Source organism: Chionomys nivalis, chromosome 6 (assembly GCF_950005125.1).
Source record: "Chionomys nivalis chromosome 6, mChiNiv1.1, whole genome shotgun sequence".
Classification (NCBI taxonomy): Eukaryota; Metazoa; Chordata; class Mammalia; order Rodentia; family Cricetidae; genus Chionomys; species Chionomys nivalis.
In genome coordinates this window covers 71,853,452-71,879,991 of record NC_080091.1, presented here as the reverse complement: position 1 = coordinate 71,879,991, position 26,540 = coordinate 71,853,452, and the positions used below count along the sequence as shown (strand labels likewise).

At 34.2% G+C, this 26,540-nt stretch overlaps 1 protein-coding gene across 1 annotated transcript in view; it reads left to right on the top strand.

Moving 5' to 3' along the window:
• The window catches only part of Gabrg1 (gamma-aminobutyric acid type A receptor subunit gamma1), a 68,942-nt gene that overhangs the window by 30,315 nt on the left and 12,087 nt on the right, over positions 1-26,540 (top strand). Inside the window, exons 3-8 of the mRNA XM_057771849.1 lie at positions 7,192-7,259; positions 17,709-17,929; positions 19,301-19,383; positions 20,555-20,692; positions 20,794-20,946; positions 23,911-24,122. Of these exons, the coding sequence (XP_057627832.1) occupies positions 7,192-7,259; positions 17,709-17,929; positions 19,301-19,383; positions 20,555-20,692; positions 20,794-20,946; positions 23,911-24,122 (875 nt within the window). The remainder of the gene's footprint in view (positions 1-7,191; positions 7,260-17,708; positions 17,930-19,300; positions 19,384-20,554; positions 20,693-20,793; positions 20,947-23,910; positions 24,123-26,540) is intronic.

Sequence of the window (26,540 nt, the reverse complement as noted above, 5' to 3'; positions counted from 1 at the left end):
ATTTATATTGTATTTAGTTTTTTAGTGACTACAGTCTATTATTAATTTTTTCTGTATTCACTATTGGTCATGTGTGATTCCATTTTTGTGTCTATTTCACATAGTCCTCCAGCCAGGTTCTGTTTCTATGTTTAAAGGACAGGAATTGCACCCTAGGGTTACTGCCTGAATTTCTAATTCAGAGTGGTTATCATATTCCAAATTCTTGTTAAATATAAGCAGCTACTCTTAGTATTTTCCTCTGACATTTCTACTGCTTATTGTCTATAAGCATTTTTCCATAGTTTGATTAGGGTGGTTCTTAAATCTTTTTTGCAATATTTCTTTTGTCTAATTATTTTGTGCTTTGCAGATATTTTCCATAGCTTCATAGTTTCACTCCATTGATGTTCTTATATGGTCACTTACAAAATTTTAATGGATTTAGTGGGTGTAATGGTGATGTTTCTTTTGTGTTGGAAGAGGATTGAATGGCATTCAAATTATTGGATTCTGTTTCTTATAGAAATACATAATTCTTGTCTGGTTCTTTTTCCATCTATTTTGAAAGCATATTTCTATTTTCATTTTTGATACTGGACTTTGTCCAGAAACACCTTGTTTTGAAGAATGTTCTTTGATAACACAGTTAGTCTTAGATTTCTTTCCTCTTACTGTTTGTTCTAGCCTCAGAGCACAGTTTTAAGTACTTCAGATAGATGGTACACAGGTTCCATTTAATGGGATTTTCACATCAGTCTTAAGGTTGTTACTGATTCCCATCTCTCACAAACTTGATTTCACTCTGTGGACAAAAACAAAAGTCTTACACAGAGTGAGACTTTGCTTGAGGTATTTCTAACAGAATTTGTCCTCATTCCTTGTCTCACTTCTTTCTTCTTTATCTCTCTCTGCCTTTTCCTGGAAACATGTTTTGGAATTTGAACATAGATCCTTTATGTGTTCTCTGTACTATTTGTTGCTCTTTGCTAGTCTACTGTTTTGCTGAAAATGCTGTAACCTGAAACAGATTATACACATTTTTTTAATCAATGCTTTGGCCATGTTGAGATTATTTCTCTTTTCTTCCTGGAAACATGGTAAATTAAAGAATTATTGCTCAGTAGAAATTTTTATCATTGGAATTTTTTTCTACTGAGCAATAATTCTTTAATTTTCTAGTCTTAAGATGTATGTTCAGAACCAGCTTTCTTGGAAGCACAGAAAGTAACTGAAGTTTTCCTGAATTATCACAATCATTTCACAACTGTTCATATTCGGTTTGTAGTATCATATGTACAACTTTGGGATGTCAGATGCTTGGAGAATTTTCATGCAGAATGCTGAATCCCATTTCATGCTTTTTCCCTGATTACAGAGAAATCCTAGCTCTCTCAACAGCACTTACTCCTATTTTCTCTTCACATTTGTAAAATAGTACAAGATGTGATATGGACCTGAAGCTTTCTTTGTTGAAAGATGAGAAATCACTAATTCAAAGTCTTTGATAATACATGGATTCTTCAATAATTCCTTACTGTGATTGCTGACTTGACTGTGCTTTTATTTTATAACATTCGTTTCCCTAGATTTTTTAAATCTCTGCATTATTTTGTGAACTTACATCCAAAGTATTTTGAAATTTTCATATACAAGTATATATGAGGGTATCAACATATATTTGTATTTAGTTTAATTTTATGCACGTACTGTACAACAATCAGAACTATAATGGTAATACTAATATATTGATATTGATTACTGAGACTGCTTTTCCAATTATTCCAGTTGTATATTTACAGGTTAAGGCTCTGGGGAAATAGCAACTAAAATGTCTTATCCAACTCTATGGTCTCATTGTCTTAAAGATTATTTTGATAAGAAAAATCTGTAAAACTTTCTTCCAAGTATTATCATTTAATTTAAATGAACTGCCTTAATAAACAAAAATGCACAGAAAGATGCATACAGGTTACAGTAGGACTATTTTAATGCAAACTATATATTCAAAACATTTATTTAAAAAAGATATGTACTTTGCTGAAACAATCTGAGAGAGACTGGATTATAGAGTCCAAGAATACAAGATTAGAGTCTACTGTAGAGAAAAAACCTCACTAATGCTTCTTTTAAATATAATTTGTGCTCTACTTTCCCTCCTGTGTATGATTAAGTTATCCCAAACCTCTGTTCTTTCTGTATATTCACTCCTTCTGGGGTGTCTTTCACAGTCTTGGTGTATGTTTATAGGATATTTAGTCCCAATGTGAGCTGAACAAGGCATGCCAAAGTGGATGGTGAAAGGCCCACAAGGCCTCAATCCTATACACTGTACTGTAGAAAACTGAGGAAAGGCTGGAGAGTGACAGGTAGTCTTTCACTTCCCTGAAAACACACACACGGGAGAGGTCTACTAAGAACAGATCATATTTAGGAATACATATGTATATACACAAGCATGCTTGCATGTGATAACAATTAGTGAAAAAAAGAAGTCATGAGTTTGATGAAGAGTGCTGGGTATCAGAGAGGTTGGAGTGAGGTGAGGGAAGGAAGAAACACTGTAAATATATTATAATCCCCCAAATAAAATTAGAAAGTTAATAATTTTTTTAGCAGCACAGAAAAGAATATTTAAAACCATGGCTCAGAAGAAACCTTAAAACACTTATGCAGCCTTCTCTAAAATCTTCTCTATAAAAGAAAGGTAGTTTTTCTTGTCAGCTCATGGGTTTCTTATTTATTGTGGGACTGTGGCATAGAAATATTTGATATCTCTGTGTATTCATGAATTGAACATTATCTCTGCCGACTGTTAAAAATCATTTAATGAGCCCGGATGGCATTCCCTCTAAATTGCACTTCAATGGATTGGGCTGGAATATTTTTTCCTTTCAAATTTCATAGAAATGCTGCAGTTATCTAACTCTGGACAAATAGCATGATGCCAAGAAAAAGTATTTCCAACTTTTAAAGACTTTTAATTTTGAGTAATTTTGATTATAAACAATCTTCATAATATAAGTCAGTCATAGAGGCAATGAGTCACTGTGACAGATTTATGGTTACTTTTTTGTTAATTCTGTACTTTGTATGTTATAATAATTAAGCTTGTCTTCCAAATTAGCCTGAAATATTTTCTTTAATTTTCACATTCATATTTCCTCATCTTCTGTAGGGCTATAGAGTAAAAGATCTGATTAATGCCAGCAGGCAAGAGTTACCATATTTAGATTTAGAAAATAGATTCATAGTTAGAAAATATACATTATATGATTGTTAATAAAATATTTTGTCAGCATTATAAAGCAAGGAGGACAAGGAGAAAATTGCCCATTTTCTATAAACAAACATGGAGAGTATTTTCTTATTAGTAATTTTTATCAGGGTTTTCTGTCTTGCCCAGTTCCCACAATCATTGAGTCCCAAAGAAATCACACAGAGGTCTACATTAACTATAAACTGATTGGCACGTTAGTTCAGGTCTTTTTAAAACTCTTACAACTTGTATCATTATTCTTATCTGTGTTAGCCACCTAGATCAGTACTTTTTTCAGTGAGGCAATCACATCTTGCTTCTTCTGTGACTGGGCTAAGACTGTGGAGGAATGGGTTTCCTTCTTCCCAGAATTCTTCTATTCTCCTTTACCTCTACTTCCTGTCTGGTTGTCCTGACTATACTTCCTGCCTGGCTAAAATGCTCTGTCTCCAAGCAAGAGCCAGAGATCACGCTAGCAGCATAACCCAGAAAGCTGGCATTTTAAAACTGTTCAGCTTTTTTCCTGCTGTGGCTCCTGAGTCAGGAAAATCTATCTTAAAGGAGCTACGGGATACTGCCAGCAAACAGCAAAAAGCTGTGTTAAATTCTCTCTCTCTTTCTCTCTCTCTCTCTCTCTCTCTCTCTCTCTCTCTCTCTCTCTCTCTCTCTCTTTCTTCTAGAATTTCTTTTTCAAGTCCTCTCAGGTTTTACATGGATTTAGTTAACCACATTGGAGGCATCAATTTTTGGAGCAGGGAGAGGGACTCTTGTTTGTCCCAGCTGCCTGGATAGCTTACACCGGAAATAACCACACAGAAACTGTATTAATTAAAATACTGCTTGGCCATTAGCTCTAACTTCTTATTGGCTAACTCTTACATATTAATTTAACACATCTCCATTATTGGAGATTCTAACTGGCATCCATCTCCAGAGGAGGATTCATGGGTTCTTTGACACTGCCCTTCCTCCCAGCATTCAGTTCTGTTTTCTCTGCCTACCTAAGTTTTAAGGCCAAGGCAGTTTTTTTATTCATTAACTAATGAAAGCAACACACAAACAGAAGGAACTCCTACACTACATAATAATTTTTATTTTGGTATCATTTTCTTAAAAATATATTGCACATATTTTATTCAAATCTTTCCTTATACAATAAACTATTGGTTTATATATTAATAAAACACTAATATAAGAATTAGAATATCTTTATCAACAGCAATTATTTTACCTTGAACTAATGTTGTTACTTCCCTTGCTGGATTCACAGTGGCCTTGATTGATTATGTTGGTTAGTAGTTCTCCCAGTAACAGAATGCCATGTAGCCTGTGCCCTAACACCAGAATTAATATTTGCATAACAAACACAGCTTCATGTTATAAGAGGCTCGAAAATATTGATATTATGGAATAAAGGTAATGTTGGATGAGGACGCTCATTTTGCTCCCGGCTGCAGGGCTAGCTTAGCCCCGGAATAATCCCACAGAAACTGTATTAATTAAAACACTGCTTGGCCCATTATCTCTAGCTTCTTATTGGCTAACTTATATCTTAATTTAACTCATTTCTATTAATCTGTATATCACCATGAGGTTGTGGCCTACCAGCAAAGTTTCAGCATGTCTATCTTCAGCAGCAGATCCATGCATCTCCCCTACTCTGCCCTTTTTCCTCCCAGCAATCAGCTTAACTTTCACTACTTACCTAAGTTCTGCCTTGCTATAGGTCCAAAGAAGTTTATTTATTCATTAATGGTAATAGCAGCACACAGAGGGGAATCCCACATCAGGGTAACTCTTAATATATGGAAGTCCTACACTTTAGTACAACAAACATGTCTTGCAAAATAAATACCCTAACTAGTTCTTTGTTTCTACTGTAGGCAGGATCCAGTGCTAAGTGTTGTTCATTAAATGTAAAAATCAAATATTTGTTGATTTATGAGTATAAATGAAAAAAAATCTGATTATGAAAGAGCTATGTGTTTAGATCAGTTGTAATTGCTTAGAAATGGCAATAAATATACTTACAAATTCAAATAAGGAAACTGTTATATTGTTGTTAATTGGCTTCATAAAAAATTATCCTTTAAATCCTGGCTGTAATTTGTTTAATTATCTATTTATTGCCTCCAGGAAATGGTTCACAGAAATAAATGGCAATTAAAGGCACTCATCTCAGAAATCATCACTCTCATATAAATTTCCTCTTAATCACATGACCTATTTTTGTTTAAGACAACTGCATGAGGCTAGCAAGTTAATTTACCCTTCCTGTGTTTTGTCAGTCTGAAAGCGCAACTTTCTTTTAAACTAATTCAAAATGACTTATTTATATTTCTGGTTAATAAATGTATGCACCGTTTAATAATTTTTTGTCTGAGAAAACACAAACAAATCTATGTAGAGAATGAATGGTTCTCCAAATGCTGATACTAATCATTGCAGGGGATTCAAAAATTAAACATCATGGTTTGTGAGCACTGCTTTTCAAAATTACTACTAAATTCCACTGATTTTTTTGTAGCTTGAGGGCTTTGCCACATAGGTGACTAAAACTGAGAAAATATCAAGACGGACAGATTTGGCCCTCTGTAGCAAGAAAGGTAACCAGTGAAGACTCACACAGCCTTTGAATATGGGTGAGGAATATCAGATCAGAAAGGGAAAGTGTTCAAAGCTTACAGTGGTAGAAAAGTGAACCAAACAAACATGGCTCACACCATGCTGTGATTGCACACAAACATCTAACCACAAGGAGACTTTTCTTTATCAAGTTTTCTGGAAGACATGAAGGATCTTCTTGCAATTCTTGTCCTGTCATGTCTACTTTGTAAATACTTTGTTTCTCAACTAGAAGCTATTGAACCAAAGACTAAATTACCCTCTACATGTTACATTATGGATTTTATGAGTAGTGTTTAACATACTATGTAGAGTTATTGTTCATAGTAGAAAAGAACATTGCAATTTTTCTGGTAAATCTCATTAGAAGGAAGTTTAAAAAGGAGCAAAGAACCACAATCACCATCAGATATGAGACTGTAGTGGATGAGCTTTAATTATAAATTATATCATTTTGTGACCATTTAAAATGCTGGCCATTTAGGTGCATTTTTTGATAGGATATGCAAAGATCAGATATACCTAAGAAAGTCCTAATGACAACATACAAACCAAAGTAGATGAGAACAATGGAAATATCTATGTGGTCGTCAGTAAAATTCAACTATCAACAAGATAAAGGAATATTGCTACCAAAACAGAAAGGATGGAGGAATAAATGAATATTTAAAAGGTCCCCATGTGAGTCAGTCCGGAAGCAGCGTCTTACACACATTGTCTCCTTTGATACCCATTCTATAGGATTCAGTGTTGTCATGACTGGCTCTCAATAGACACTTACTATTTACCTTCTCAACTTTGTATTCAGGGACTTCACGATGTACATTTAAACTAGTTATCGAGGAATGATTCACCATTTAATTAGCATCTTGGAATAATTAACCATTTAGAAATCAGCAAAAGTTAGAAATCAAGGCCTTTTCCCTTACTTTCTGAGAGTAAGGCTCTTATGCACTTACCATCAAACTCTTTATTAGCTTTAAATAATAATAAATATTATATACAAAATATATTCTAACTCTAAAGGTCTAGAACAAGGAAAAATATGTTAAAAATTTTATTGAATTTAAAGTCTTTTATTTAGTTGGGCAGTTTTCAGACATTCATAATATCTTTAGATTGTACCCATGAAATATTTAGTTAACTCATTAATTTATATTTATATAACTTATTTAAATTAAAGTTTTATGATTTTGTAACAGGCTTTTTTTGTCACAATTCATAAGAGATATATTATGATTGAAATAATAAAATGTGATTCACTACTAAATTTCAGGTTTCTTTAGGACAATCCTGTATAACATAAACTATTCTGTGTTACTTTGCAGTGAGGCCCACAGTAATTGAAACTGATGTTTATGTAAACAGCATTGGACCAGTTGACCCAATAAACATGGTGAGTACAGCCTGTTACATTACAGGATTCCTGAGTGTTTGCCTTGTAGAATAAGGAAGTGTGTGATTTAAGATACTTTATTGTGAAGCAATTTTTTTGAAGATTGCAGTTCCTATTGTACTGGTTAGTTTGCCAATTTGACACAAAGCAAGATCAGCTGAGCAGAGAGGACCTTCATTGAGATAAACAGACTCTATCAGATTGACCTGTATGCAAGTGTATAGGGGATTTTCTTAATTAATGATCAATGTGGGGGAACCAAACCCACTTCCCACTTTGGGCAGTACCACATCTGGGCAGGTGTTCCTGGGTTGTACAAGGAGCATGATGAGCAAGCTATGGAGAACAAGTCAGTAGCCAGAAATCTTCCATGATCAAGGATCAAATTTCTTCTACAAAGGTTTTACACTTTCTAAGTTACAGACGCGACTTTCTTCAAAGATGGACTGTGACCTGCGAGCCAAATAAACACATTCTTTATCAAGCTGAATTTGGTTGTGGTCTTTATTACCACAAAAGAAAACATACTAGGAAAACTGTGTCAAGCATTGGCCAGTGGAACTAAAACACTTCTTATGGAAGAACTAGTAGTTTCTTATTGCAATGGATTGCATTTATAATTACTATTGGTTCTATCAAAAGTCAGTCTCTGAAGAAACCTGGGAGAAGAAAAATTAGGAAGCCCAATGGAAAAGGGTTCTGAGATTGAAAAGGCATAGTAGGAAAAAAAAACAAATAAAAGGGACATAGTTTATGCCATAAGTATTGATTAAAGTTATTAATTAAAAATAAATAAATTTAGAATTAATTAAGAATAAATAAAATAATACTTAATTAAAAATAAACTTTTTAATGCTATAGGGAAGCTACAATAACCCCATGCTAGGAGCCACACCCTGTGTCTACAGAATGAGGTCAGGAATGTGCTATAATATAGTTTAGTTTTCCATAGTTGCTGTAAGCAAACAGATGCCTATGCCAGAGAAATTCTCTTCAAAACTGTGCAGGGGAGAAGTATAAGTTCTTCATGGGCATTGCTTATAGATACTTTCTCCCTGGACCCTTGCCATGTTCTGTCTTTTGCATCTCTTTCAGTATGTTTTTAAAGAATTGTCTTTCTCTTTTATATTATGTATATGATGTGATGTAAATACAATATTCATGTGTGAAATGCTTAAAAATCAAAAATTTAAATTGAAGAAAGTGTGTCTGTGTGTGTTTGTGTGTGCCAGTATGTGCGTGGACACATGCGTGCATGTGCCAGTTTGTCTGTCTTTTGTGTGTCTTTGTGGATATGAGTACTACATATAAAAAAAATTATGAATATCTGAACACATGTACACACAGACTCATTTCCACAATTATTTTTTATATGTGGTGCTTTCTTGGGTTAGAACTTAGAGCGCCAAACAGGCTAGTCAAGTCGTCTACAAATGAACTATGTGCCTAGCTAATTAATCTCTTCATATCTGGAGAACTAGCATCATATGGTTAAGTTTACCTCTTTGTCTTCCTCAAAATAGTTATTCCTGGCTCAGCAGTTAAGCACACTTATTGCTTCTCCAGAGGTCCTGTGTTTGATTCCCACCACCCGTAAGAAAACTTATAATCATCTATAACTCAAAGCCCGTGATATCTGACACCTTGTTTTAGGGGACCTGCCCACCAATAGAGCATGGACATATATGCAGGAAAGACATACATGCATACAAATAATTATTGAGCAGCTCTTCTGAGTATGGTGACACTAACTTCCACAGCTGTCTGCACTGATGGCCACAATGCCAGCATTTGGATGGTACCATAACTGATATATTAGTCACCTTAAGGCAAGAGAGTATAAACAGGATTTTGTTAAAAAGATTTGAGATGATAATGGGGACCACATTGGACTGACCTAGAAAATGATCTTAATTATGGGCTAACGCTCAGGTGAAAGACAGGGTTACAACTAGGTCTTTGTCAGGAATTATCTTAACCTCTTTCTTTTTGGGGGGGTTATTTCTTTTTTTCTTTTTTATTTATTTTATTTTATTTTATTCTATTTTAATTAAAATTTCCACCTGTCCCCGTTTCCCATTTCCCTCCCCCTCCTCCCAAATATTGCCCCTCCCCCCACTCCCCTTTCCCTATCCCCACTCCTCTTCTCCTCCCCCCACTCCATTCCCCCCTCCTTCTCGATACTGAAGAGCAGTCCAAATTCTCTGCCCTGCGGGAAGACGAAGGTCCTCCCACTTCTATCTAGGTCCAGGAAGGTGATCATCCAAACAGCCTAAGCTCCCACAAAGCCAGTTCATAGGTTTCGATCCTAAAACCTCTTTCTTTTTAAAAGCTAATTAAATGAAAGTCCTATTGAAGTTGTCACTAAATATGCTGGGGGAAAAATGAAAATCATAGTCATAAAAGGGACTAATAAGAAGCCTGTGTAGAAGATAATTTTAACTAAGGAATTTAGGACAAGCAAAACTCACATTTCATAAAGTGAACGAAATTGTTTTGCTGTGAGTCTAGTCGAGTAATAATGGGATGGGAGCGCAATTCAACAGACAAAGGGTAGCTTCACATTTTTCTCACTAATTGCCCGTACAATTGCAGTGAGAACAAACTTTTCATGTAACTGCTTTTGAGACCGGCTATTTTCTTTGTTACAAAAATGTTTTCTTTCTTTTGGAAGATGTCTACATCAAGGAACACATTATAAGAAGTAAAACTTAATTTCATAATTGGATACAGATTTCTTTCTCTTGTTTCATTTATGAATTTGTAGTATCATATCCCTATAAAAATGGGGTATTTGACATTAACTTCATGAATGGATCAGTCAATTAATAGATAATTTCCTTAATTATTGTTTTGAGAACTTACATTAAAATGAATACAGAATATACTAATGAAGGTTGAAATAAACTAAATACTGTGAAGAAGCATTATTGCTAGCTTACATTATAATCAAAATGCGTAAATATAAGTAGAAATGCAGATATACCCAGATCTGAAGGCAGGATAATGTCAAATGATATTAGTTGAATGGAAAAAATTTCTACCTAGTGAATTTTCAGTCTTTGGGAAGCAGGTATGATTTTGCTTTGTTGATCACCAGTAGCCCCGTAATTACCTTCTGACTGGTGGATAAAAAACATCAAGTTTTAAAGTTGTTCCTGCAGCAATGTCAACAGAAGGTAAGTATCGAGAAAGCGGAAGAGCTCATGAACAACTATAGGGGGCTATGCAGATTAGCTGGTGTAAACACCTTCAACTGACAATTACAAACATACACTGGATATGAGTTCCTCAGTGGGAACACTGGAATTGACAGACAGGGAGAAGCAACCTTTATAAACCTTGTTAGGAGGGAGAAAACATCCCGCATTTGCTGAACATAATCCCTGCTATCCTAGTCACAAGAGTGGCCCCTCAGTAGTCACAGAACACAGTTTCTGAAACTGTATAGATCCTTCTTACTAGAATTTCTAACTGACTTTGAGAATTGACAGAGAGGTGAGGAACAGGAATCCAGATGTGAAGTTTATAATTCAGAGATCATTTGGAGACTCGGTGGAACTGTGTTTCAAAATAACAACCTGCCAGAGTAGACTACATAGGAAACTGCACAAACAGACCTGGGTCAATTCAGTAAATAAAGTGAAAATATATTTGTCAGTATATAAGTAATTAACAAGCACAGTCATTTTCAAATTAATATCAAAAGCAAAGGAAACCCAGGAAAAAACTTAAACAAATGTACTCGTAGAGCAGCAAAGTCAGAAGCACTGTTCAAAATGGTGTATAGGTAGAGGGTGGCCCTCTGTAAGCACAAGAAAGAGAATTTGTTTTGTTTTGATTTTCAAGTGTTTAGTAGAATGGGAAATTGTCAAAACTGTAGTGTATGTGTGTGTGTGTGTGTGTGTGTGTGTGTGTGTGAAAGACAGAGAGAGAGAGAGAGAGAGAGAGAGAGAGAGAGAGAGAGAGAGAGAGAGAGAGAGAGGAGAGGTGGAGGGGAGTATATGTATGTGCCCATGTCTATGTCTGAATATTTGTGCTGAGAATTTTTAAATAGTATGTTTTATTTTCACTGTATTGTCCTATGAATAAGAAAGGCAGATGCAAAATTACCTCCACTCTTTGTAGACCGACTCTTGTTCCATTTTCTCTCCTTTCTTCTATTCAGTTACTTTTGCATTTAAGAAGAAAAAGCCTGAGATGTAGCTTTTACACATCGAAGAAAGTATTTTCTTTTCTTTTACTATAAAACAGGAAATGTCACTGTGCCAAGTGCATTAACTTGAAAAATCATGAGGAGGAAATATGGCCCAAGAATAAGACTGTTTTTTTTTTCCTTCTTCTCAGATTAGGTAGCTTGCATGTGCTGTGGAGGGGAGAAAATGAGTTTGGTACTTGGGGAATGATGTGCAGCTGTGGGATTTGAAGAAACACACCTAACTTTTGACTTTGAAGTTTGTTTCCTTGGCTTTTATGATACTTAAAGTCTTACCACCACAGTTGAGTTTCGTTACCTGTGCACCTGTATTAACTTTTGTCACCAATTGCTTATAATCTACTTTTTACCACACATCATATTTTAGAACAATGTAACACATTTTTAATATAGCATTATCAAAGAAAAAGTTAAAGTTGTACATGAGTAGCATCTCCTTCTCCTGGCCTCTAAGATCTTGTATACTCATTTGCCATTAACTTACTACATTAATATAAGTGCTCACAATTTAAAATTTCTTGCCTTAGGGGAAAAAAAACCTTCTTTGATGTTGTTTTGTCAACTTTATTTTCTATATTTTGAAGCCTTTTGTTTGCATTTATGATGTGTGTAGAGGTCAACTTTGTGGAAATTGTTGTCTTCTTCCCCTTACGACCTGGATTCTGAGGATCAAACTCAAGCCACTAGACTGACATGAAAAAGATTTTTACCGCCGGGCGGTGGTGGTGCATTCCTTTAATCCCAGCACTCGGGAGGCAGAGGCAGGCGGATCTCTGTGAGTTCAAGGCCAGCCTGGTCTACAAGAACTAGTTCCAGGACAGGCTCCAAAGCTACAGAGAAACCCTGTCTCGAAAAACCAAAAAAAAAAAAAGAAAAAGAAAAAGACTTTTACCTGATGATCCATCACACTGGCCCAACACTTTTATTTTTTTTAGACTTTATCACATTTATTGTTGATTATCTTATCAAAAATTATGCAATTACATCTCAGAAATATAAGGCATCTTTATGTGAGAGATGAAAAAAAAAACAAAAAAGTTGCTCCATTTTGGAAAAAAAGAGTCTGATCTTTCAGCAAGTAGGTAAATATAAATGTCAAGATATACGTATGAATCCATATTGATTTAAAATGGTAATTGTGAGCCCAGCGCCACTTGTTATGAAAGAAAATTGATAATGAGTAGCTCTCCTATGCTGTAAAACTGATGTGGAGTTGGGATTCAGTCTAGTAATGCAGTCAACAGTAAACCTGGTAGGCAGGGAGAAAGTTCAAAAAAGAGGGAGAAAGGAAGAAAATAAAGGAGGAAAGAACCAGCTGTGTAATGGCGAGGTTACACATGTGGCATCTGTGATCAAAATTTCTAAAACATGGTAGGCCTTTATATTTGTCCTGCATCATAATTTGGGCAAGAAAAATCAGGTGAGCATAAAAAGACAGAGATTGAAAATGTAGAATAACTATTTTGCAAAAAATATTATAGGCACTAGAAATAAAATGAGAATGCTTTGTGGAAAATTATACTTAGTCGTCTGTGCAATGAAATAATTAAATGTGCGTATGAATACACCTCTGTCTTACAAATGGTGTTTCACACACCAAAACATGGGTCCTAATGGCTTTTCAGGTTTCATTTTTTTTTTTTTTTTTTTTTTTTTTCGAGACAGGGTTTCTCTGTGGCTTTGGAGCCTGTCCTGGAACTAGTTCTGTAGACCAGGCTGGTCTCGAACTCACAGAGATCCGCCTGCCTCTGCCTCCTGAGTGCTGGGATTAAAGGCGTGCGCCACCATCGCCCGGCTCAGGTTTCATTTTTTCTGGAAATTTTTCTGAATTTCTCTGAACATCACTTCAGGATTGCTCGATTCTTTCAGAATTGATGATCATTTGGGTAAAACTTAAGAGTACTGGGAAAATACAAATATGAGTCTATAAGTATAAATCTTTAGTTTATTTCTTCCATTCAACAGAGAAATATGAAACAAAGCCGGCTGAAACGATGACATGAAAGAACATGTAAACAAGTATGAACACTCTTGGAAAACAGGATAAATTTCTTCCTACCACCAACAAAATGCCCATTTTCCCTTGTCTGGAAATAGAGAGGTGATAAATTTTGTTACATGTTCCAAAGCCACAGGAAACTAGCCATTCCTACGATGGCACCATGATGGGAATTTCTGAGTTATTTTTCCTTAAGGTTGCCAGTTATTTGTCCAAAATACTATCTCTGACCGCTTCTCAAAGTTTTTTTTTTTTTTTAATGTTGCTACCGTAAATTACAACAGTTTTGAATAACTCAAGCTAGCTACTATAACGTGGTTGAGTGTCACACGATCACATGAGAGCTTAAGAGAACAAATTTAGTTCCTCAACGACAGTCTTGGCCTCCTGAATGGCAAGCTTGACTCTGGAGCATCACCTTGCCCCTGATTGCTAGCTTCCCATCTGCTCAGCAGATTTTAGACTAATCTCACCTCTAATAACACAGGAGCCAATTCCGTATAAGTTGCCATTTTCTCTTTCACCTGCCCTTCTAGCCTATATGCTCTTTCTCTGGACAAACTGATGAAATACAAATCCAAGAGGCAGCTTTGTGCAGACCTGAGTGCTTAGTGTCTGGACATGCGTGTTGATGCTGGCCTTGCAGTGGAACTAGAGTCTCCCTAAGGCCAGGGAAGTGCTTATCTTTTTTACTATGGAGTTTTTATTAGGAGTTCTGTGACCATACTAATTTTGATATTTTACGCTTAAATTCAAGCAAACGGTCATAAAATTTATACCTAATAGTAAATATATGACTAATTATGACATAGAGAATCAACAATGATTTATTAGGACTTTGGGTTCTTTTACCCCAATTTTAGTATTATATGTATTTATAGCTATTTTTATATCTCAGAAAAATTGAGAATTATATATTAAATTGGCAAGTGCTTACAGATATAAAATGTTCTGTGTATTCAAGGAAAGTACATCTCTGACACACAAAAACAAGACCTCTCCTTTGTTATGTGAGGTTTATACTCCTTCACCCTCTTAAGAGGTTCTGCATTTTAGAGTCTTGTGACCAATTTATTAATCACAGTCCTTGTATTGTCCAAGTTTCTGACTGAATGTACCTTATATCAACAAGTCTTTCTGAATTTCCCCAGCTAAAAACAATATCGACCAGTTTATTTCTTTTTATCTGTACCTATCACAACTTAAATTCAATTTCAAGTTTTAATTAAGCTCAGATTCATATTTAAGAGGCTTCCATTGTTGTCCTCTTGAAGCAAACAAATTGAAAGTTCACAGTAACTTAACTGTCAAACATTGCTTGCTGAACAAGTTATCAAATTAATATGCGTGATACATTGTAATATTTGTAAGCTCTATTCACAGAAATAAACAGACCCTAGAGCCAAAAGATTCACATTTGAATCAAGAATTCACGGGGATTTATTGATTACCTTTCATTGTGCTGTCACACAACCTCCATGAAAATTTGAGAAAAGAAGACCATCAAAATATTTTGCTTATTGTGATATTGTCAAGAAGCTTTCGTTTTTACAATAATTTAGCAAAATATATTTAATATCTGTGAAATGTTTACTATCACCCATATAATATGAGTTCACTATTCATCTTTCTGCCTGCATTTATCTTTCTTTTGGTTTACTGCTGACTATGGTTTAATTAGAATTTTATTTTAGTCATGTGATCAGGTAGTTTGAGTAAATGTTAATATGAATGTAGAAAGACAAGATCAGGATCAATCCAACTACACAATAAAGTTTTGCATCTGTATCAATTGCTTAGGATGGTTATGCCTTTTGCATCTTTTCCATTCCAAAAGCAAATAGAACCCCACCTCCAATACTGCGTTAACCAATACTTATAAGTGTGAGATGAGGTTCATAGCTGCAATATGCAATTTTGGTTACTGTAGTAATATACATTTATGGTTTTCCTGACTATCTTATAAGTCAGAGTAGCACACTTTTTCACATTTATTCCTTCTGTTAGTTAAATTTCAAGGAGACAGTAAAATTGTCATGTCATGTCAGCCTCAAATATTAAATGTACTGTTCCTCTCTCAAAATGTTTCTTCTAGAAGGTATTGTACTTGTTCTGAGTCAATAGAAATTCAATTTCAAGTTTTTTTTCTTATTTTTATGCAGATGATTATAACCTTTAAATAGGAACATGAAGTACAAGAACAGAGTTTGATCATTTTCTGGAAATTACTCTACTATGAATGAGTAAACAAAATTGGATTTTTTGATTACAAGTAAAATGGCATGGACTTTAATAACCTTCTTATCTCAGTAAGACATTTATTAAGGATTAGCAGTTTAAAAGGGCTTGGGACTATAGCTCCGGCAAGGCTTTGTGAGGGACAACTTATCAAGAAATGTGCTCTGCATTTCTTTCTTTTGATCATAGATTAATTGTGAGTAGATCCTTTCTCTTTTCTTTAATATTTTATCTTTAGTGAAATCTGACCTCTTAGAAATCATAATCCCTCCAACAGCTGTGAGCACATTAGAATTATGTATTTTAAACTCATTTCCGTGCAGAATATATGACTGTGCAGGTAGAAAGATCTGTATTTGTGGTCCAGGGTTGGAATTAATACATTCCTTGAGCTGCTGAATGGTGTTCATGATGTTTGCAAAGTTCTGTTACTGGAAATATAATTCTCCAATGCTACTTCTGATGCTATCATAGGAATTTGAAATTAAGTATGCTTAAGTGTCATGATGCTCTTTATACTCGCCAATGTTCATTTTTTTCCAAGACCACAGTCCTGCCTACTTTCTTATGAAATTTCTATTATATTTCCCCTATTCAAATATATGATTTGACTCGGCTGAACAACTTTGGTTATACTCTCTTTCCAACCTGTACAGGCCCTTCTCTCTGTTCATATTTATTGTTACAAAACAACTTTCCATTATTGGCAAAGTCAATGTTGGGCTTAAAGGAGTTAATCATTTGAGTAAGTAGAGAGGACATTTAAATAAATCTCACTTATCTCCAATATTTATTAAGTGCCATTGATCCTGACAAGGAAGTGAGAAAAGGTGTTAAAGATAATATATTTCCATGTATTTTCCATAAGATTCAAGGATCAGTCCGGTCAGTAACATTAGCCTTACTAAACAAATACAGAGATTATGTAGCATGCCACTGATAATATTCATTAAGTGATTAAGAATCTATGCCACAAGTGTGTGATAAAATGAAGCTTCTTTCTCAATTTATCTCTTTATTCCAGTAACCAAATGATAAATATTCTTGCAGCAATCTAGGATTTGATCCAACTTCCCTACTGATAAGTTGAATCTCAGACTGTTTACTCATTAGTCTCCCTGGCTTAAAAAATAGATATTAAATATTCATTAACCAAACTCACAGTCATGCTTCCAATTCTTATGGTAAACATTTCCTTTCAGGCCAATTGACCAATTGCAAGTATCACATCAAGAAAGACAACTCAATCTTGTCTGCTACATGTAGCCAATATAGTACTTCATAATTTTAAATGTTTTTCCTTCCTCTTTTAATGTCTAAGTTGTGTACACATGTAAGCAAACAGTCACACAGAGATGACAGACGACAATTTTTTCAGTTCCTTTATTCTATACCACATATTATTGTTTTTCCCTTAAGTTTTGTGGAAAGTTTTAATGATTATAAGATTGTAGGCATTTCATCGGGACACAGACATGGGTAATACTTGATCTCAGGGCTCTTTCTTAACCGCACGACTTGCTCATTTCTGTTAACAGAGTGTTGAGACCTAGGTCCTTGCTATGAGAACTGGAATATGAATGCAAGGTTTAGTTTTGTAAATGTCCATTGGAAATTATGAACTCTGATATGGGGAAGAGTTCTTTACCTTTCATCATTTGATATTTTTGGAAAGCAATTATTATTGTGACATTTATTTCACAAAGTGTTGGAAGGTTTTAACAACAGGTTAGCATACAGAACCATTATTGTGATATTTAGCACATTATAATTGTTTAGCTGGTTCCTTTGTGGTCGATATGAGACATTAAACACTACTGTCCAGATATTTAACACTGCTGTCTTGAATGATGGGAACCTAATACTCAGACTAAAGACATTTTCAGTGATTTTAGATAATTTTATGAATATTTACCCCTTGATTTTGGACATGTTTATGAAGGTATATTGTAAATATAATCAAATTTATTAATGTCATTATCTTTCAATCTTGTAGGAGTACACAATAGATATAATTTTTGCCCAAACCTGGTTTGACAGCCGCTTAAAGTTCAATAGCACCATGAAAGTGCTTATGCTTAACAGCAACATGGTGGGAAAAATCTGGATTCCTGACACTTTCTTCAGAAACTCAAGAAAATCTGATGCACATTGGATAACAACACCTAATCGCCTGCTGCGGATTTGGAGTGATGGAAGAGTTCTATACACTCTACGGTAATATTTATACAAACTGAGGTTGTATTTTCAGCTCTTAAATAGCCTTCTTCACACCAGCAGAGTAGAACACAAGGGCACCTTTCATTTGCTAAAATCTAACATGGTGAACTATTTTGGTGATACATTTTTATATTCGGAGTTACTATCAAATGAAAGGATGGGAAAAATATTTGGTCTTCCTACGTGGAAGCAAGAAAGGTTTTGACTCATATTTTAAATTTTATTCATTTATTAATTTGATGATGCTTTAAATATTTTATTTTGTATGTACATAAATTTTGTTTGCTTTTTCACTACACACATACCTTGTGAAAACCAGAAGAGAAACTTGGATCCACTGAAACTGGAGTCACAGATGGTTGTGAGTCACTCTGTGGGTACTGGGAACCAAAACAGGTCCTCTACAAGATCAGTGAGTGTTTAAATCCTGATTCTACTCAGCCATGGTTAATATTTATAAGTGTATAATTTAAACTCCTGTGATTTTTCCCTTGTAATTTATTATTATTTTGATTGTTAGCACTGTTGTGAAACATCACCATTAAATAATTGATCCTTGAGTTTAAATCTACCTAATTTATCCCTGTCAAAATATATGCTTATTAAAAATTACTACCTTGCTTTTACTTTTTAAATTTTATTTAGAGTTACATTTCTCCCTTTCTTATCCTCTCTCCAAACCTTTCCATCTAAATCTCCCAGTTCTCCTTCAAATACTAGGCTTCTTTCTTTACTAATTGTTATTGCATACATATATTTGTGTGCATCTCTATGTATATGCGTATATAAATATGCATATACATATACACTTTTTAAATATAGCATGCTCAGTATATATAGTGTTATATATGTTTTTAGGGATAAGCACTTGGCATTGGACAAACAAGGAGTATAATGTTTTCTGGGAAGAAAAACTCTCATGAGCCCATCTTTTCCTTGTTGTATGTAGGTCTTTGTGTTTTCTATTTCTACTTTGGCATGTTCAATGGTGTCATCCTTGAAGATTATCATGCTAAATTCAGAGAAAAAAATCATACATAGCCTTGAATAATGTATTACATATTGTGTGACTTTGAACATATTAATTTCATATATATACACTGTATATTTATATATATATATAATTCGTGAAACTGCAGAAGCTTTATTTTTAATGCAAAAGCAGAGATTGACATATACAAAGTAGATACTTAGTTATCTGAAGAAATGTTTGAATTTCATACTCAGTAGTGAATGATATAATATTTAGTATTAAATTTAAGGTTATCTTTGTATTTTATTAGACTATAGTTTTAAAATCAGATAAGTAGTTTTTGAAGACTTAAACAACTCTGCTTTGTGCAATACTTATTTTTTTCTTCTAAATAGATTAACAATTAATGCAGAATGCTATCTTCAACTTCATAACTTTCCTATGGATGAACATTCCTGTCCACTGGAATTTTCAAGCTGTAAGTGAAAGAAATGATAATCCTACAAATTTGGGCTTAAAAATACTTTATTAGCTTACAGAATGAAATAAAATACGATCTTAGAAATATGTTGATTGTTATTCCACTTTTAAGCTTAATAAATTTAAGTACTACATTTGTTTATTGATTTTAAATTTAAAAAATGAAAGTTTTTAGTGAATATATATTGCAAAATAATCTTTTTATATCATTTTATTTCAATGCCTTTTACTTTATTTTTCTACTTTATTTCATTGAAAATTGATTTTTCTGCATTGTATTCTAATTGCAATTCCGATTCCCTCAACTCCTCCTGAGTGCTCTCCACCTCCAGTCCCACTTGAGTCACACCCATTCGGTCTCTTCTTGGAAAACAAACAGGTGTCTAAAGAATAACATAAAAAGATAAAATGAATAAACTGGAGTAGAAAAAGTAAACAAACATTCCCTTTTCTCATTCTAAATACTCAAATGGGCTGTGAATCTAGGCTTGCATTCATTCAAATGATTATACACAACTAGAATAAAAAACTCTTTGAAAGAATATCAATCTTCCTGATGCAATATTTCACTTTATTAGATTTTAAAGTAAGTTTCAAAAATTGGTTGAGGAAAAAGTGTTTGCTTTTATAAATGATTTCAAATAGGAAAGGATTTTAGCCACTGGAATTCACATAAGAAATTATAAGCAGAAAGGTAGGCTTACAGTCAACTCAGATATGAGTATATTTTAAAAACACATTGAATTCCAGTGTTGATTTTGACAATATTTTAGGGATTAAATAGTAACTACCAGGTTACAGTAATTCTAGCACATGAGAGTCTGAGATTGTTCCCAAGTTCCAGGTAAATAATAATAGAGACAATCTGAGATTTATGAATCAAGACAATAGGACAACATCAAACTTCCCTCTCTCTCAAACTACTCAGTGCAAAAAAAAACCCCTCATACTTGTAATCATCATGAGTGCTATATAATTCTTTAAAGCACACACATACCACACACACACACACACACACTTCAGTTAGTATTTTCTGTATTTGACAAACTTTATAGTATTGAATGAGAGAAGGATTACAAATACTCATTATTTGAATGGTGTTGGTATTGCAATGATAATATTTTAAATTTTGCTAAACTACATATATTTTACTACAATTTTGTCTCCAGATGGATATCCTAAAAATGAAATTGAGTACAAGTGGAAAAAGCCCTCTGTGGAAGTGGCGGATCCTAAGTACTGGAGGTTATACCAGTTTGCATTTGTAGGATTACGAAATTCAACTGAAATCTCTCACACAATCTCTGGTAAGGAGGAAACAGAAGCAGACGTTGTTATTTAGGTATAGAAAGCAGAATGTAGATTTTTATATGTTTTACTCACTATCTAACATATCTATTTCTTATAGGAGATTATATTATTATGACAATCTTCTTTGACCTGAGCAGGCGGATGGGCTATTTCACCATCCAGACCTACATCCCATGCATTCTAACAGTTGTTCTTTCTTGGGTTTCCTTTTGGATCAATAAGGATGCAGTACCAGCCAGAACATCACTGGGTAAGACTGTGCTGCTATAGCACAAGCTCTTAAAAGTTAATAAATAAAACTTCATTGATGCATATTTTAGAAATATCCTCTAGACTATATAATGAGGTAATAATGGATAAAAAATTAGTATTATACAAAATTGAAAGGACTTCAAATAGTATAGGACTTTACATAGTAAAGAACTTGGAATTAGAAAACTCATATTTTACTCATAAACAGGACTAAATATTTACACACACACACATTGTGTGTGTGTTTAAGAATTAACACATAAAAAGCAGAGAAGGGAAAATATCTGAATCTCATTTGATAAATATTTTAATTGCTTTACAACGAATATTGACGATGTTTTAGCAGGATTACAAATCATCAGCATTTTATTTACTGGTTAATACTGGAATTGTAAATTGTTGGCCAGCTGTTCCAAAAGACAGATATCTAGATAGAACAAGAGCTTCCTGATTTCTAAAACATCAAAAGCAGTGAAATTAATCTGTTCCTTTTAGAGTTTCTTATACAATGCCAATGATTACAAGAGTAATTTCTGCTTCATCCTTTAAAAGGTTGATGATGATCTTTCTATAATAGCGTACCATAATGAACACAATATATAGTAAGCAAATGGCTGATTTTATACATGTTTTAACAAAGTGACAATCTATAGTCTTTTCAATATTATGCAATAAAAGCTTATTAATAATTGATTCATATTCAGGACAAAGATTCATTCACATCGTGATTATAATTTTATCTAAAAAATGTAAAGTTAAATAAGTTTTATTTTTAATGATTGATAGGTTTTCCTGTAGTTTCTATGATACCTGGAAAAAAAAGTTCATTCAATTAACATAGTAGATTTAAAATCACATAAATAGGTCAGTAGTAGATCCTGAAATATTAAGTATCAAAAAAAAATATGGAGTCCTACCATAGGTATAGAGTAGGTAAGTGAACAATATATATATATATATATATATATATATATATATTTTATTTATCCTATCCTTTAAGATATTTTATGTTTCTCATTAAAAGACTTATTGAAGTTTATTTGTATTATAATAAAATTTTAGCTTAGGAATCGGGGATACTGATGATAATAATCTATAGGCATAAGAATAAATCATTATCCTGTTTTTCTTAAGATCACACAGCAAATAAATGAACGTAAGAAGTGGAGATTTAGAATTGAACTTAAATTTACCTCCTTTCTTCAAACCCTCCACATTTGTATTATTTTTTCTTTCTAACACTAATTATCCACGAGAGAAAAATGATGAGGTTGTCTGAGAATTATTTCAGCATATTCTAGTGGGCAAGTGAGAAAAAATGATCCCCAGTGCTCCCCCATAGTAAAGACTTTTTGCAGCCCTTTATTTAAATTAAATTAATTAAATTAAAGATCTTGCCATTATATTCATATTTACAAATAAATATTTATTTAGCATTATACTTAGCATATTTAAAAATCTTAAGCATTCAATTCACAGAGCTATGGTTGTGGCAATAAAGAATAAGAATGGAGCTGAGGGTAGCTGGAGAGGTAACTTGGTGGTTTGGAGCACATGCTGCTCTTGTAAGGAGCCAGGTTTGGTTTCCAGCACACATATGGTGACTCACAACCATCTCTAATTATAGTTCCAGGGGTTTCAATCCTGTCTTGCAGCTTCTTGCAGTGTATCCATATGGCATATATACAAATATGATTATTTAAGTGCTTTTGTGTATGAGTGTACAAACACTTAAATAATCATATTTGTAGAAGAATGAAAATGGCTGTGATTTCAACACAAAAAAATATAGAGCTTCTTCTCACTTAGATGACTTAAGACTAACAGTGGTGAGAATAATACAAACCCTGTTATATAAAGGGAGAGGTAAAGGAGTCCAAAGATGAACGCATTGACATGGCTCTGACATGTATCAGAATTGCACATACTAAAATTTTAGAAATATAAAAATCCATTAAGTGTATTTTAAATGCAAAATATACTGTTATAATTCTACATCCCTGAATTTGAAGTTTTTAAATTAAGTTCAAATTATCACAAAAGAAAATATTACATTAATACATTAGTTTAGGCTACAATAACTGAATAAGGCAAACAAAAAAAATAAACAAACAAAATAAACACACAAAAAAACCCTCCAATAACTGTTCCTTCAAGTAATTTGAAAAGTACTTGCTTCTACTGCACAGGTTCATAAGTGCTCATTGTGATGTCGTATACTGTGGAGAAAGGGATACTGGTTCTTGGCTGTGTAGGGTGTGTGTGTGGTTCCTGACTTGAATTTCCATTAGCCATCTCATCATTTAAGGTGGCTGCTGACTTCTGGTCATGAATGGTATTGTGGTAGAAAGAAGAGGAGGGAATAAAGCAAGGCATCTCTCACATTGTGGTGTCTTCTAGACTTTAATTCTTGGCTTAGTTCCCCTGGTACGATCTTACCCTCTGGTCATACTCTGCTTCAGAGAAGTGCCCAGTGAAATTGTACTTTAAGAAAACCTTCTGTCAGCCCGGCAGTGGTGGAACATGCTTTAATTCCAGCACTCAGGAGGCAAAGACAGGTGGATCTCTGTGATTTCGAGGCCAGCCTGATCTACAAGAGCTAGTTCCAGGATAGGCTCCAAAGCTACAGAGAAACCCTGTCTCGAAAATCCAAAAAGAGAAAGAAAGAAAAAAGAAAACCTCCTGTCAACTAAAAATGTTTATTTTTTTAACCATGGAGAAGGGAAGAGTGAATATTAGGAGCCAACCTGAAATCCATAGTAATTTGAATCATTAAACTTTCCTACACAAAGAACACAGTGAACATAATGTAGCCATGGTTACTAGTAATTCTTTCTGGCAATCATATCCTTTTGTTTCCATTGTTTATTTCAGCTGACATTATTGTTAAATTAGAAGAAAAGAATAAAAATGTTCTGCTAAATTACTTGTAATCATCTATTATTTTCCCTTTTCTTCACAGGTATCACTACAGTCTTGACTATGACAACCCTCAGTACAATTGCCAGGAAATCTTTACCTAAGGTTTCTTACGTGACAGCAATGGATCTTTTTGTCTCTGTTTGTTTTATTTTTGTGTTTGCAGCACTGATGGAATATGGAACCTTGCATTATTTTACTAGCAATAATAAAGGAAAAACCACCAGAGAAAGGAAGCATAAAAACAGAACATCGGTATGTTTTATTGTTATTCCTTTTTAATAGTAATATTTTTAAGAATTTCATACATGAATGTTGTATTTACATCACTCTCTCCCTTTCCCTTCTTCCCTCTCCTCTCTTCCTTCCAAATTCACAATCTCTTCTTTAATATTATCATTACACATACGTATGGAATATAATAAGGCGTAAGAGGTGGGACCTTGTAGCATTACTTGTGTTTGTTTTGGCTTGTCAACTAAGACAAGTAGGTTGTTGGTAATTCATAGGTGTATTTCCTTGTTATGTCTAGGGGCCATGGTCTATTCACAGATATCCTTAGCCACTGTCTAGTATAATGTTTCCATCCCCTCTTCCATGAATTTCACTTAGCCTCAGGTTTAGGAGTTGTGCTGCAGGTATATCACTTCGGGTTGCATATACCATAGTCACTCATTTTCTGAATTTTTACTATGTGTATCAATATAATGGTCTGCATCTCTTGCAAAAAGAAGTTTCTTTGATAAGCAGTGAGAGTTACTCTTATCTGTGGTTATAAGGATAGGTATTTTGAAAATGGTTGGAAAGCTACCCACTGACATAAGACGCTTCTCTGGCAAAACTTGGGACCAGCCCAAATCTACAGATATAAACATAACTACTTATAAGGCAGCTTGATAACATGACCATTAGCAGAACATCAATATGTTTTTCTCTATTGTCTAATTCTTCCCTAGCCATGAGTTTTGATCTTGATTCCAATGCCCCTCTTACGAATCAGGTCTCAAGTCCAGTCAAGAGAGCAATTGTATAGATAGAATTATATTTTTGTACAGTGCACAGATCCTGTTTAGCAGGTCAGAAACAGAGCTACATAACATCACTGATATTCTTTCTTCACCCACAAGCTTGCATAACACTTTGCAACGCTATGAAAAATAGGCAGCAAGTAGAGTTTCTTGGTTAGCTCAGGAGTGATTTGTTTTATAAATGTCACCAATGTATATGGTTTCTTCAGCAACAGGATCTAGTTTTGGTGAACAACCTAGAGTAATGGCAAAGTACTATATTGTTTGGGATGGTATTGAGACATCCCTAACCAAAACTCTTAGGGAGATAACCCCATTTCTCCAAGGTTTTCTTTTAACAACCTGTCTCTTCTTGGAATTGTATTTTCCACTACTGCAGAGTACTTCTGTTCACATTCATTTAAAAAATATTTTAAATTAGCTTACAAATTATTGAGTTTCATGGGTATTCTTTGTACATCCTTAGTTTTGGTTAGTCCATCATCTATACCTCTCCGCAAGTCTTTGTTTTAGTTACTGGTCTATTCCTGTGAAGAGACACCATGACTAATGTAATTTTTGTGACTGAAAACATTTAGTTGGGGGTTGCTTAGGATTTCAGAGGATTACTCCATGCTTATCATGGCAGGGAGCAGACAGGTATGGCACTGGAGCTGCAGCTGAGGGCTTTACATACTGATTAACAGGCATCAGACTCTCTCTCTCTCTCTCTCTCTCTCTCTCTCTCTCTCTCTCACACACACACACACACACACACACACACACAAACATACAGAGATGGAGAGACAGTCAGACAGAGATTTGGACTAACATGGCTCTTGAAGCCATGCCCATTGTCTTTTCAAACAAAGCCACACTTGCTAATCCTTTCTAAAAGTCCAACTGACAAGGAAACATTCAAATCTATGAGCCTATGGACCATTCTTATTCAAGCCACCACAATTCCCCATTCCCACTTAATCCTTTATTGTCCCTGTGTAACCTCATATTACATATTTTCTGTTATCCTCTATTGCTGTATTTTTACTTGAATTACAAGATCATAGGTTCCCAATACGCTGTTCATGCATGCTTCGTTTTAGTTAAGTCTTCCCATGGGCCATATTGCCTACAATCCCCATTACTCCACTAAGTACTTCAGTGTTTCTGCCCCAAGAATTCACCTTCTCTATTTTCGTTTCAAATGTATTCTGAAACACCCTTCTCTAAATGCATCTCCTTCACCAAAGCCCTCTTCATGTTTCCTAGTCTCCACATATGATGCATGTTACACATAGAGATAAAAATAATTGAGGAAGAATATGCAAAATTTTTCAGTAGGGGCCTATGTGGCTTCAATGTATAACACCTTTAGTTCCATCATCTGCCTACAAATTTCATCATTCTACTTTCTTTATAATTGAGCAATATTCCATTGCATATATGTACCACATTATTCACATTTCATTTGGCAGTTGACAGACATAAGGGTTGATTGTATTTTCTAGCCACTGTGAATAAAGTAGCAATCCATATGACTGTACAAGTATCTTTATTGCAAGCTATAAAGTGTTTTCATATGCGTATGTATAGGAGTGATTTAAACTTGGACATCTGTAGATCTCTTTTTAACATTTAGAGAGGCCTGCCTCCTGGTTTTCTGAGT